We start from the raw sequence: 12,514 nt of genomic DNA, 5'->3' as shown, positions 1-12,514 counted from the left end.
GTGCCGATATGTGTGAGCAGAAGTCGAGAACAGTTGCTCTTTCCACTCTCGCCACCATTGCTTGTATGACTCGGTGATGAAAGATATTGGTGTCCAGGTGGATATATCAACATCTATGGTATCGGCATCAGGAGAAAGTTGTACTACCTTGTTCCAGTCTGTTCCGCAGGTGATTGTTTCCCTAGGTTTGATCACATCGGCAAAGCAGAGTTTGATTGGCAGTTGCCCAAAAGCCAACTGGCGGGATACTGCCGATGGGTTGTAAAATTCATATGTAATGTTGGTGTTTTTCCCGCTGCCGAATGTGTTTACTGGAATTGCCCTGGGAGTGATGATGGCCATCATGAGCTCATTATCTTGATTCAGAGTGTCATCGGCAAAGTTGAAAAGAAGGGGGAATCTGTTTTCTTCGTCGATATAAGGCACCCAGGCCCTATGATCACGAGAAAGACCATTATAGAAGCTTTGAAAGAATCTGCCGATTTGGTCTTCGTTGGCTTCTGTTCCAGGAAGGACAATTATGGCTTCACCAAAATTGAGGGGTGAGCGTGTTGCCGATTCATCATCCCCGAGCACATAATCTTCAGCAATTTCTCGTGGGAATTGTTGAGCAAAAAAGTCCCATTGCAAACGTTTGTGCATATGGGCATTCAGCCACATGTTGATGAACCACCACGGGCCTCCCAGGTTGCCGATGGGTTCGCCAAGCAGAAGTTTCTGAGACACTTGGTGAAGAAGATGATAAGTGGAGCTCAGAAGGTATCGGCCAAGAGGGAACCTTACGCCATTAGCCAGAAGTTCAGCTGCAGGGAGGAAGGCGTTGGTTGGTCCTACTGATCGACCACAGAAGATAAATTTTTCTAACCACATATTCAGGAATGTGGCATGTTCCCTCTGGCTAGGTGTCCCGGTTTTCTGGTATTCTTGAATATATCCTGTCCAACCGCCGATGTTACGGGTATTCACTCTATATTCAGGCTTTCTACCATAGATGGAGCCTTCATCGGCAGTTGAGATGTCCAAGCCAGTAAGCATGTGGACATCGGCAAGGGTAGGGGTAGCTGGGCCATGTCCAAACATAAAAGTATTGGTCGTATCTGACCAGAAATAAGCAGCTGCAATTATCATTGATTCATTTTTCTGCATATCGGCAATAGAGAGCCTGATACATTGGTCTAACTTTCGTTCTGCCCAGTATACTTGCATCGATCTATTGACCCTCAAATACCAATCTTTCCACCCTTTGGTGGTTTTGGGCCAAGATCGGAATGTGTCTTTCCACAAGTTCAGAGAGAAATTTTGGGCTCTAAAGGGGATTCTGTTAACCTCTGCGTTGATCAGATCGGTTGGATCTGGGTTGCCCATTGGTCCAAGGCATTGGACGTGTGGCTGATCGGTTGGGATAATTAATTTGTTGCGCAGTTCCTAAGGTTATGGAATCCAGAAGACAGAAGAAAGGAAAAATCACCAACTGAATAAATTTGCAAAAAGATCAAAGTAAAAGGTAATGGAAGTAGAGCGAACCGCGGGGACGTCGAAGTTGATGGCCATTGTCTTGAGGAAGGTGGAGATACGAGCCGGGAACTTGAAGTTAGCGCCGGAGAAGGGTTCTTGTTGGTTGAGGTCGCGCGGTTGTTCGTCGGAGTCGCCGCCGGAGAGAGAGAATGCCAAGGATTGGAGGCTGAAGATAGAAAATGAGGGTTCCGGAGAAATCTATTTATAAGCCGCCCAGAATAAGGGTATTTTGGACTTATCTCTATGACGCGCGCATATAGGTCAAGGCGGTGCAGAGGGATATGGTAACTATTCGCGCGATAATCAGGGGATTGTACAGATGAGTTGATAACAAGTAATCATGACTTGGAAGGGATATCGATACATGATATTTTAATTCTGAAAATGGCAGCATTATCATGTTAAGATCTTGCCGATGGGTTATTGTTTTGGTATCTCAATCGTAATCAAGGTAAGAGTGGTTGGCGATTGTGCGATATTTACTGAAGAGCGTGGATCAAGATTAGATTTGATTGGATTTGATAACAAATCAAGTTTTGGCTTGGAGAATGAGTTACGGTAATTGGGCAAAGGCAAGCGTTATCTGGAGTAAATTTCGGAGCATTAATGGTTTTATACTCCGAAATTGGGGGGCATGTGTTGACACCGTTTTTTTGCACGTGTCAAAATAATCGGAGTGGACCAATCGGCAAGGGGAAAGTTATTGAATACTTTGATAGCCAATGAAAGCCAGTTTGTAAAAATGGTTGCCGATAGTTGGTGATGATCGATGGAAAGGTTGATTTGGACTCAGGCGTTGCCGATGAGGTTGGAGGAGTTGTTGTCGATGCCGATGAAAGGAGGCTTGAAGATTACTGCCGATGAGACAGGGAGTATGCCGGTGAAGGAAGACTTAAAGACTACTGCCGATGAAACAGGGGGTATGCCGATGGGAAGGAGGACAGTGAGATTTCCATCGTGATTGAGGCGGACAGGGAAATAGATAGGAGTTGATTTCCTTTTCTGTATTTGTTAGGTTATGATTCGTGTAAGAGTCACGTGTTTCCTTAGATATGGGATTGGTGTCCTAGTTGTGTTTGGTTGTGTCTCTTTAGATCAGGGTATAAATATGGAGTAAGGGGCAATGTAATAGACAACATCAATCAATATCAAAACCAACTTTTACTCCTATTTGCATCTACTTTTCGGCGACTTCGTCAATTTGCATATTTTTCTTTTTACGAGTTCTCATTGATTCGGCGAGCTGCATCGCTTCAGTGCGATCTTCGGCGATTCTCGAGTTCCGCGTGAGCACCTCTTGGCCGTGGCTTCCGGGCGTATCGCTGTTGTCAGGACCAAAGTGTTCGTTTCTTCATCCTTGTCGATTAGCAGGTCAAATCGACTGGCACGCTTTGGATATCGATTCGGGTATTAGCCCTTTGTGTTTGCAGATCACTTTTGCATCAATAGCTCTGCCCATGAAGAGATAAAAATGAGGATGTCGTCGAAGAACACCAGCACGAACCTGCGAAGGAAGGGGCGAAGCACGTCGTTCATCAGGGCCTGGAACGTTGCCAGAGCGTTGGAGACGCCGAATGGCATCACCAGAAACTCAAAGTGTCCATGGTGTGTGCGGAACGCCGTTTTGGCGATGTCGTCAGGATGCATCCGCACCTGATGGTAGCCCGAGTGCAAGTCGAGCTTGGTGAAAACCCTGGCGCCATGCAGTTTGTCGAGGAGCTCATCAACCACCGGGATCAGGAACTTGTCTTTAGATGTCTTGGCGTTGAGAGCGCGGTAGTCGATGCAGAAATGCCAGGAGTTATCCGCCTTGCGCACCAACAGCATGGGGCAGAGAACGAGGACGTGCTCGGTCAGATGATGCCTTAGGCGAGCATAGTTGCACACTGTCGTTCTAGCTCGTCCTTCTATAGCTGTGGGTAGCGGTAGGGACGACCCACGACCGGTGCTATGTCCGGAAGCAGGTGGATGCGGTGATCATATGGCCACGCCGGTGGTAGCCCCTGTGGCTCATCGAAGACTGGCCCAAACTAGTGGAGGAGGTGGTCTAGTAGGGGCTGTGATGGGGCAGCCATGACCGCCCGTGTGGTTGGCTCCCGAATGTCATCGCGGGGAGAGCCAATGCCCTTCCATAGAATACGTCGGCCGCCACGGGTGAATGCCATGCACATATCCTCGAAGTCCTAGAGAATAGGACCCAAGGTGCCTACTCGACGCCGAGGATGAGATTGAACCCCCCGAGGTTGATGCCAAAGCAGCTGATGGTAAACTCCTCCCCACCAATGGTGAGAGCGATGTCACGGGCGACCCCTTCGCATGGCACACGGTCCCCGTTATCCACTAGCACCCGCATGGAAGGATGTGGCATGGTGGAGAGGTGTAGGCGGCGCATGAGGTCGGCGTTAATGAAGTTGTGCATCGAGCCCGAGTCGAGGAGCGCCACAAGACGATGGCCATGAACATGGACCAGGAGGAGCATGGCATTCTCAGTCCGGATGCCAGCGATGGCATACAGGGAGATGGTGGGCTGGGCTGCGGGCTCCTAGACGGCGACAGGAACAACCTCCTGAGGTGTGGCATCCTCCTGGAAGGCTGCTACCGCAGCCACCCCCGCGGGAACCTCGTCATCGAGAAAATTTGTGGACTCTAGATAAAAGAGTCGTGGACACACATGGCCGCGCACATACGGCTCATCGCAGTTATAGCAAAGTCCCTGGCGGCGACGCTCCAATTGCTCGGCTGGAGACAGGCAGCGGAAAGGCCGAGCAGGAGCTGCCAACCATGTTGTTGCTAGAACAGCAGCCGCGCGCTGTAGCTACTGGAGGGGGCGCCAGGGGTCGGGGGGCACTGGAAGACCTAGCCGCTGGGGTGGCCGGGCGCCATGTTGTCCTGCGGCTAGCATAGTGGCGTGAGCCCGGCGCTCGAACACCCTAGCCAGATGCATGACTGTCTGAAGGTCCTGGGGCTCCCGAAGCTCCACGTCGACTTTGATATGCTTCGGGAGGTCGCCCACAAATAGCTCAGCCTTCTGTGGGGCTGAGAGATTGCGGGCATGGCAAAGCACGACGTTGAAGCGAGCCGAGTAGTCCTACACCGTGGAGGTGAGCGGAAGGCGGGCGAGTTTGGACAGACGGGTGTTACGAATCGCTGGCCCGAACTACAGATTGCATAGCTCCTTGAAACGGTCCCAGGTGGGCATGCCCTCATCCTGCTCCAAGGACTAATACCATGTCTAGGCCGCACCAGTCAGATGATAGGACGCGAGCCAGGTGCGATCTGAGGCGAGGGTACGCTGCCCTCGGAAATATTGCTCACGGTGATTGAGCCAATTCAGGGGGTCCTCGGAGCCATCGTAGGTTGTAAACTCGAGCTTGTAGAAATGTGGAGGGTGAGCACCCTGAGGGGCCCCATGCGCGCCCTGGACGAAGGGCTCCGGAACACTGCCTGTGGAAGGGTAGGCACTCACACCTAAGTGCCCAGGTCCATAGAAGAAGGGGCCGTCGGAACCCCCATAGAAAAAGCCATCGGCCTGGGGTCCCCCGTGGAAGACCACAGCGGCGGTAGTGGGCGGTGGCACTACTGATGTCGCAGCCGGAGAGGTCGCCATGGTGTACACCGAGCTGGTCGTCGAGGCTAAAGCCCACGACGAAATCGGCGAAGGGGAAGGCGGCATCCGTAGGAGATGGATGGGAACGCCCGTCATGCTGGAGTGGGGCATCCCATACGACAGCACCGCTGGCAGGGTGGTCGCAGCCGGTTGCGGCGGCGGCAGCGGCGATGGCGATGGCACACCAGCTAGGTAGGACTGGATGGCAGCCACCTGATCCAGCGTCAGCTGTGCAGCAGGCGTCATCTGGGCAGCGGGCGCAGAGGCAGGTGGCAGCGGTGAGGTGGTGACCACCGCGGCAGCGGAGGTGATCGGCGACGGCGGCGGCGGCGGCAAGGTGTTGGTGGGATTAGGGCCTGACATCTTAGATACCAGGTTGATAGGACGTGAGGTCCTACCAGAGTTGCTGCGGAGGTTGTAGGGATGGAAGAGGGGAGGGCGAGGTCTGATCTCTCGACAACGGCGTGGTGCCGTGGCGGCGAGAGGAAGAGGCGACAGTTGCTCGCTGTTGCTGCCCTAGGGCTCTGCGTGAGAGGAGGTAGGGAGGCAAGGAAGTCACGTATGCAGCCCTAGTGGCCCTTGAGGCCAGGCAAATAATGTTTGCCTTCCTTATCTTTCAATCATTACAGATTACAAATATTTATCCTTTCCTATAAATGTTATAATTAAGGAACTATATTTATCTCTAAGAAAATACCAAATAAGCGATAAATTGGGCCTCTAAGCCCCTTAACAGAACCACCCCCCTAGCCACTATTGGGCCTGCGCCTGGCATAGGAGATGCCGGTCATAACAGTACTGTTCGCTGATTTATTATGAGAGAAAAATATTTTTCCTTCGCTGAAACAGTACGGCTCATAAGACAAGTAAACAGGGCCTTAGTATAAACACAAGTATCACCTGATCATGTTATAGCGTCACTTGATCATATCTATGATCATGTTAACGTAGACAACATGAAGACAGTGATCCAAAGAAAATGTGATATACTGTACATCTACTGCATTGATATATTTTTTAACTTACTGCATTGATCTTATGTATCTGCAAAAGTGTCGCTGACGCTGAGACAAGAGTTGAGTTGGCTTCTTGCAGTCCCCATGATACGCCAACAGGCCATCTCAAAAGCACATAGATAATGGGCCATCGAACAAAAGGAATAACTTCGAAGGCGACGGACCTTGCAATAACAATCGAAGTAAAAGAACTTCAAAAGTGCCCAAGAGTACTCATGATCATACACTAGCAGAAATCTGGGAACTAGGAAGGTCTCATCATAACCCATCAGTAGAAGTTACCAATGCAAACACAGACATTATATCCTAATAACTCGCGAGGACATGTCACTCAATTGGCAGGGCAAATGAGGGTCTCGAAACGCCCGCAACATCCAAACGTTTCCCGTTAAACATTTCACACATATCGAGTCTGTAGCTATGTACATTGCCGTAGTGATAGCGGTTCGATATGACCAGAGAGAATGAGAGATGGACAACGTTATTAATATCAAGCACATGTAAAAACCATAGGGAAAACATGTCGATACACTGTGGCAGGTATGCAATGTAAAAATGACCCGGTGTAGGTTCTCTGACAGGTGTGCCGTCGAACGCAATGGTGTACTACCTAACGCACTGCGAACGCCCGAGAGGTCCCTGTAAAATGTTCGATGGACCCAATCAGTGGTTTGGAGGCACCAAAATGCCTCAATCTATAAACACCCGATGGAGCATCTTCAGGAATGGTCCATTCCAGCGTTGCAAAGCTTCTTGAACTCAACTTTGAAGGTCTTGACCACTTGAAGCGTAGTGACCAGTCATCGTCGTCATAGGCAGGCACCCAGTTGTTGCTACCGTCCAGTTTCTCAACAAGTGCGAATGTACCATCTGTGAGAAGGTCATTCCTTGGGCAGGCTGAATAGAATGTAGCATTCACAATACTGCCCTTACTGAAAGTTGAGTTTGCAGGAACATCTGAACTGACATCTCCAAACTTCACCCCATGAGGTGTGGAGTCAAAAACAACACCTGGGAGGAGTCCTATTTGCTTGTCCAGCATATCTGGTGGCTGAAACTTTGTTGGGACCTCTTTGTTTGCAACCATGGCTGTAGCAAGTTTCTGAAACTCCTGAATGTAGGCACTCAAGGTGTGGGGGCCATACAACGTTGATGCTCCCTGGCAAAAAGCATTTATTTGTTTGAAATGCCAATATATCTAGAATGGACTTCACTATAAGATCACTAAAATGATGCGCTAACGAAATATTAGAACTTCTCTACCAAGCACTGTGCAGACATGCAAAATAAAGGAAGCAAAAGGACATGAACACTTGCAACAAAAGGAGAAAAATATAGAATTCTCCTTTTGTGACGCTAAATACAAGGGGGCTGACGCGGTTGAAAGAACTTCCAATAATGCATCCAGGGGTCTACTAAACAGGATGGTTAATTTTGGTGCACACCCCCAAACAAATTGAAGAGGACCATGCTCCAGACTGCTTGATTTCTAGAATGGCAGGGATGAGGGGAAAAGCATGAAAACAAAAAGGAAAAGGAATGAATCTCAATGACAGTGCCAATTCAGCTATAGCCAGAACATGCTGCTACTAAGGCAGTTAAAAAATGACATTAAGTAACTATAATTGTGGAAGGGCCACCAAACATCAAGCTAACTATCGTTATTCCATTCTGTATTATGTTCTCAGACTGAACATCAAATGAGCTGGGCATATACATACCTCGTATCTTTGGATCTGATATTCTTCAAAAGTTGTAATATACTGAGAATAGGTATTTGTTAGCCCCGCAAGAACAACATGAATATTATTAAATTCACCACTGTTGTCACTTGTAAGTACAGTTTTGACAGCATCACGTAGCCTCCTGCCAGCCATTGTTGTGAATTCTGAACCAAAACATAACCATACAAAATGCATGACATGAGCATAGGGATGTCCACAATAAATATCAATAGTATCAACACATCACATGCATTCTTTGGTCTTTGCTTGGCAAATATCTTATAAATGAGGAATTGGAAATTTACCTCCAGGCACACACAAGATAACCAGCTGGCCAATTCTTATGATCTGAATTGGAAGAATTGCAGGCTGCATAATAATAATACATGAGTCAGCGCAGTACCAACAAACAAATTCAGTAAGGCGGACTTAATTACTTGGTTTCACAGCTGATATAAGAGAAATATCATTTTCCCCCCTCAAAAAATGCAGAACTCTGTGCCATTTCATTAAGATAATAAAGAAGTACAAGATGTAAAAAACAAGGAGGAAGCTAGTAAAGACCCCCCAGCTCCCACCCCACCCCATCCCACCCACCCACCACTCACGAAAAGAAGAATCATTTTCGCAAATTGATACTGCCTATGATTATGCTCTAAAACAAAGCTCAAGATCAGTTAAGACTTGAAAGAAATGATCAAATGAGACTCACAACGTCACTAATATTACTAGAAAAGAATGCTATAGCAGCCTATGTGGTAGTGATTTGATTAAGCAACACATGTTCTGTATTGATGGCAACCTCGGTGTCAACTATCAAATGAACTAAGGAATTTGCATTTGCTGTGAAAACTAGAAGCTGTACAATTGTTGAAAAAAGGAAGACATACCGCCCAATCATATGGTTCCTTCATTTCACCAGTATCTAGCAAGATAGGTTTTGGTGCTTGACATTGGACTTGCTCCTTCCCTGGTTTCTTAAGTAAGTTTCTTACTAACCTCCAGAAAGCGTTTCCCTGATAAGACATAGTATAAACCAGTCAATACCATGTTAGTGAAACTTGTTAGGCTCATTTGATTAATATGATCAACCTTGGCATCTCCTTGTTTAAAGTCAAAAGCTCCAGGACCATCTGTGGTTCCAGCGGCAAAGGCAAACCCCATGGCTGCTGGGCATGTTTTCACAACTTGCTGACCTCCTGTACTTGTAGGAATATTCACTTCAAGTTGTGAGAAATCTAGGTAAGTATGCTTAAAGTCAACTTTGCCTTGTATTTCTTCAGAAGCTGAATTAAAAAGATCTACAGCCTTTTGAAACTGCCTATTGCCAATGATACGGGTACTTTCAAATTCATCAGGATATCTGCAACACAGCAAGGATTCATCAAAAATAAATAAATTCTTCCAAATATACAAAAATATGAAAGCTATGATTATAATGACTTGTAAATATGGCGAATACCCTGGTCCTCGTCCATAGCATAGTTCATTCTTCCCATTGCACGTGCTGTGATTGAAGTCACAAGGAAGGCCAGTGTCTATACAGAAAGTTCCCAGGACATTTGGACTAACATCACCACAATTTGACTGGCAGAATGCAGAAACAAATTTAGGTCTGTTTTGTTGAGTGCTTCTAATGCGCCTGATGATACTTGAACCAGATAATCGCAGGCCACCTGAGGCTTCGTAGGATGACGCCAATTGCACTAAGTCATCAGCTGACCAAAAACAATTATAAGAGTAGTTTAGCAACAACCTAAAATATTTCATTTCTATACAAAATTTATGCAGTCAAGAAGAATGGAACATACTTATCTCGTTTGGTTCAGGAATTATCAAAGAGACTCTTCTCGGAAGTCCAGAGGTCATGTGTAAAGATTCCAAACCATCATGATTTCCATGAGCTGCCTGTTTTGGAATGCCATTTTGTTCTGCCCAATCTTCCATGAAACGTGCAGCTGCTCCTTTGTTATCACCACTTATTAAAGAATTTGTCCGACTCATAGATGTTCCATGGGTTGCAAACCAATTGAAACTCCCAACTGGACCAGATTCGTCATCTACAAACTTGACGAGGGTCATTTCTTTATCAACATCATACTTATACTTGCCTCTCTCTTCAGCGGGGTTATTTAGATATGCACTTGGGCTGCGATTCACACCGGCATCAAGGAGGTCACCTGAAAATCATGTGGTCACAAAATATTAGCTGTAACTAGATCCCAGTGAAACAGCCTTCAGCCCTTCACACAGCAAGTTGAAGGACATTGATCACTGTGGGCTTGCCGACTGGCCAAACTCAAACAATCAATTAACCAACCAGGGATAAAGTAGTAACATTGGGAGTCCTATTTAAAACTAAATGCAATTTAAATTAGAGAGGAATTGAATGAATTAAAAAAATGCTGAGTTAATCTCGGTAGTGTTTGGGAAAACCTAATTGGCCCCAGAAAACAGACATAATTTTGTACCTTTGTTCACATAGATTTTCCCAGGACGGAGATTGTTGTGAGCTTCAACAATGCATTGCTCAATTCCATTGACAATCACATCAAATGATTGACGAACAAACCCAAGTGATGTGACAATATAAACTACATACTGCAGATAACCGCCAGGTCCAGCATGTGTATGGATTCCACTGATAGCCACATTATTCTCATTATAAAGATCTCCATACCTGCCAAATTGAGGGTTGCATAGTCAGCTACACCATCATGAGGGTGCAAGGGAAAAACTTACTTTTACAAAATATATAATGATCCATCTAATCAACATTATGTCTGGACTCCTCTGTGCAGTGGAATTTAAAATGGCTAAGCATTTTGTCATTTATCACATAGTGTTGAAATGAGACTATCTCGAATATAAGATTCAAGAGTGATCATTCTTACCTTGCTTTGAGCCTTTCAAGCACCTTTATTGTAACAATCTGTGATGCCATGCAAGCATCAAGATTTACAAACACAACACGCTTGCCGTTAGGCTCAGCAACGATAAACACACGAGCCTTTAGCCTAAAGTGAATTCCTGATGCAATCTGCTCAGAATTTGCATATCCCATCATGTTAACGTCTGCTGCTGGCCCTGTTATGTCATAGCTCCCCATACCGACCAAATATGGTGAATCTGAAAGTGCTGGGCTGCAGTCCTGAAGAACAAATACCAGAAAAAGGCATAGCCATATCTTGGGCAAACTAAAACCAGAAACTTGGAATCGCAAGGAAGATGATGCCTCCATCAGGAACCAGGGATGGGCTTGTTGATCAACTCATGCAAGATGGATATCTCAATAAACTGACAAATTGACTACAGGCTGCAAAAGAGAAGATTTGGTACCTATTAGAAAAGCTGACAGATCATAGTCGCACAGGATATGTGTTATCCAAGCAAGTAAGAAAATGAGAGCATGGAATTTTTCTAGAACGTAGTAATTGCATTTCTCCACAAGAACACAGTATACTAACATACATGAGCTAATGTTTACCAAATATAGCTGCAGATCCCTTGGTGATAAATTAAACAAAAAGTAGATCTCTGAATCACAGCCAAGAAGATATGTCAGCATACAAAATGGTATTATTGGACAAAACAATTCGACCTTATGAGATCCTGGCAGCGGCAGAAGAGGAGAGTGGAGGTGGAAGTGGGCAGATTTGGGCAGCGAAAAGCCAAAGAGGATGGGAATTGGGAGCCTGGGAGGCGAGGGGCACAAGTAATATCCTTGGAAGCACATGCCGCCCAGGCGGCCACACTCAAATCTGCCCTGACCTCATATTCTTGGCGTATACTATCACGCACCCACGGGAGATCAGCGCCACAAGTCTAATCAGGCAACAAGCAACCAACACGAGAGTCCAATAGCTACACCAAACCCCACAAGCAACACCACAGCAAAGAAACAGGTCCAGTCTAGTCACTCCCCCACCAAACAAGCAACAGCAGCACAGTTTTTCCAACAACGAAAAAAACAGCAGCACAGTCTAACCGTCATGGGCAGCACATAAGCTAAGCCAAACAGTATAAGCATCCTGATAACTATAGCAAGCATCTCACTGAGTAGCATAACAACTGGACAACCTGCGCTGAAACCCTAGCTTGATTTGCGCACCCAATTAGCACCAAATCGGGGGGAAATTGAGCAAGGACGCGGGCAGGCCAGGACTCGAAAGGAAGAGGGGGAAGCAAAAACTCACCCCGTGATCGGCGAAACCCCTTTCCTTCCTTCCTTCCTCCCTCCCCCGGATGATTCAGTTGCTGCTGCGGCCGCAGTGACTAGCCGCCTACGACGCCATTTATACCTCGGCACTGCGACGCCCCGCACGGAACGCGACGCGACCCGCTGAAAATTCCGAGAGCGGGGGCGCCTCGTAGTCGTAGCCCGTAGGACTGGGATGGCGTCGGCTTTGTGCAGCTCCGCTGCGCCCCTGCCACTGCCAGTGTGCAACTATTTTAAGGCGAGCCGGGTTCGAATCTGGGCGGGGGGCGAGCGGAGCGGATGTGGACCGATGGTGACGAAGCCAGGGAAGAACCGACGAAGTGGCGCGACGCCGCGACGGGGACGGGCGGGGTGAGGCCTGAGGCGTGGTCCGCGTGGAAGACACGGGGGGAAGCCGAGCTGAGCCAAACTAGCTAGAGCCGTGAGCTTTCCG

General features: G+C 47.2%; 1 protein-coding gene across 1 annotated transcript; it reads right to left on the bottom strand.

Moving 5' to 3' along the window:
- Positions 1–6,507: 6,507 nt before the first annotated feature.
- LOC136450141 (neutral ceramidase) lies at positions 6,508–12,514 on the bottom strand. The gene is made up of 10 exons (XM_066450462.1): positions 12,059–12,514; positions 10,757–11,178; positions 10,334–10,542; positions 9,674–10,042; positions 9,325–9,580; positions 8,955–9,225; positions 8,753–8,878; positions 8,168–8,231; positions 7,860–8,026; positions 6,508–7,297 (listed from the first exon to the last, which is right to left on the bottom strand). Exons 2-10 carry the CDS (start codon positions 11,101–11,103, stop codon positions 6,749–6,751), a joined length of 2,358 nt encoding a protein of 785 aa, XP_066306559.1. The 5' UTR covers positions 11,104–11,178; positions 12,059–12,514; the 3' UTR covers positions 6,508–6,748.

The sequence above is a fragment of the Miscanthus floridulus genome, chromosome 5 (assembly GCF_019320115.1).
Source record: "Miscanthus floridulus cultivar M001 chromosome 5, ASM1932011v1, whole genome shotgun sequence".
Taxonomy (NCBI): Eukaryota; Viridiplantae; Streptophyta; class Magnoliopsida; order Poales; family Poaceae; genus Miscanthus; species Miscanthus floridulus.
The sequence above is the reverse complement of the archived record's forward strand: the minus strand, read 5'-3'. Positions and strand labels throughout refer to the sequence as shown.

Coding starts and splice junctions, on each gene's coding strand:
- LOC136450141 (XM_066450462.1), bottom strand. CDS start 11,103: ATGGAGGCATCATCTTCCTTGCGATTCCAAGTTTCTGGTTTTAGTTTG. Junction 10,043..10,333: donor GAAAATCTATGTGAACAAAG/GTACAAAATTAT, acceptor CATGATTTTCAG/GTGACCTCCTTGATGCCGGT. Junction 8,232..8,752: donor AGGAACCATATGATTGGGCG/GTATGTCTTCCT, acceptor ATTATTATGCAG/CCTGCAATTCTTCCAATTCA.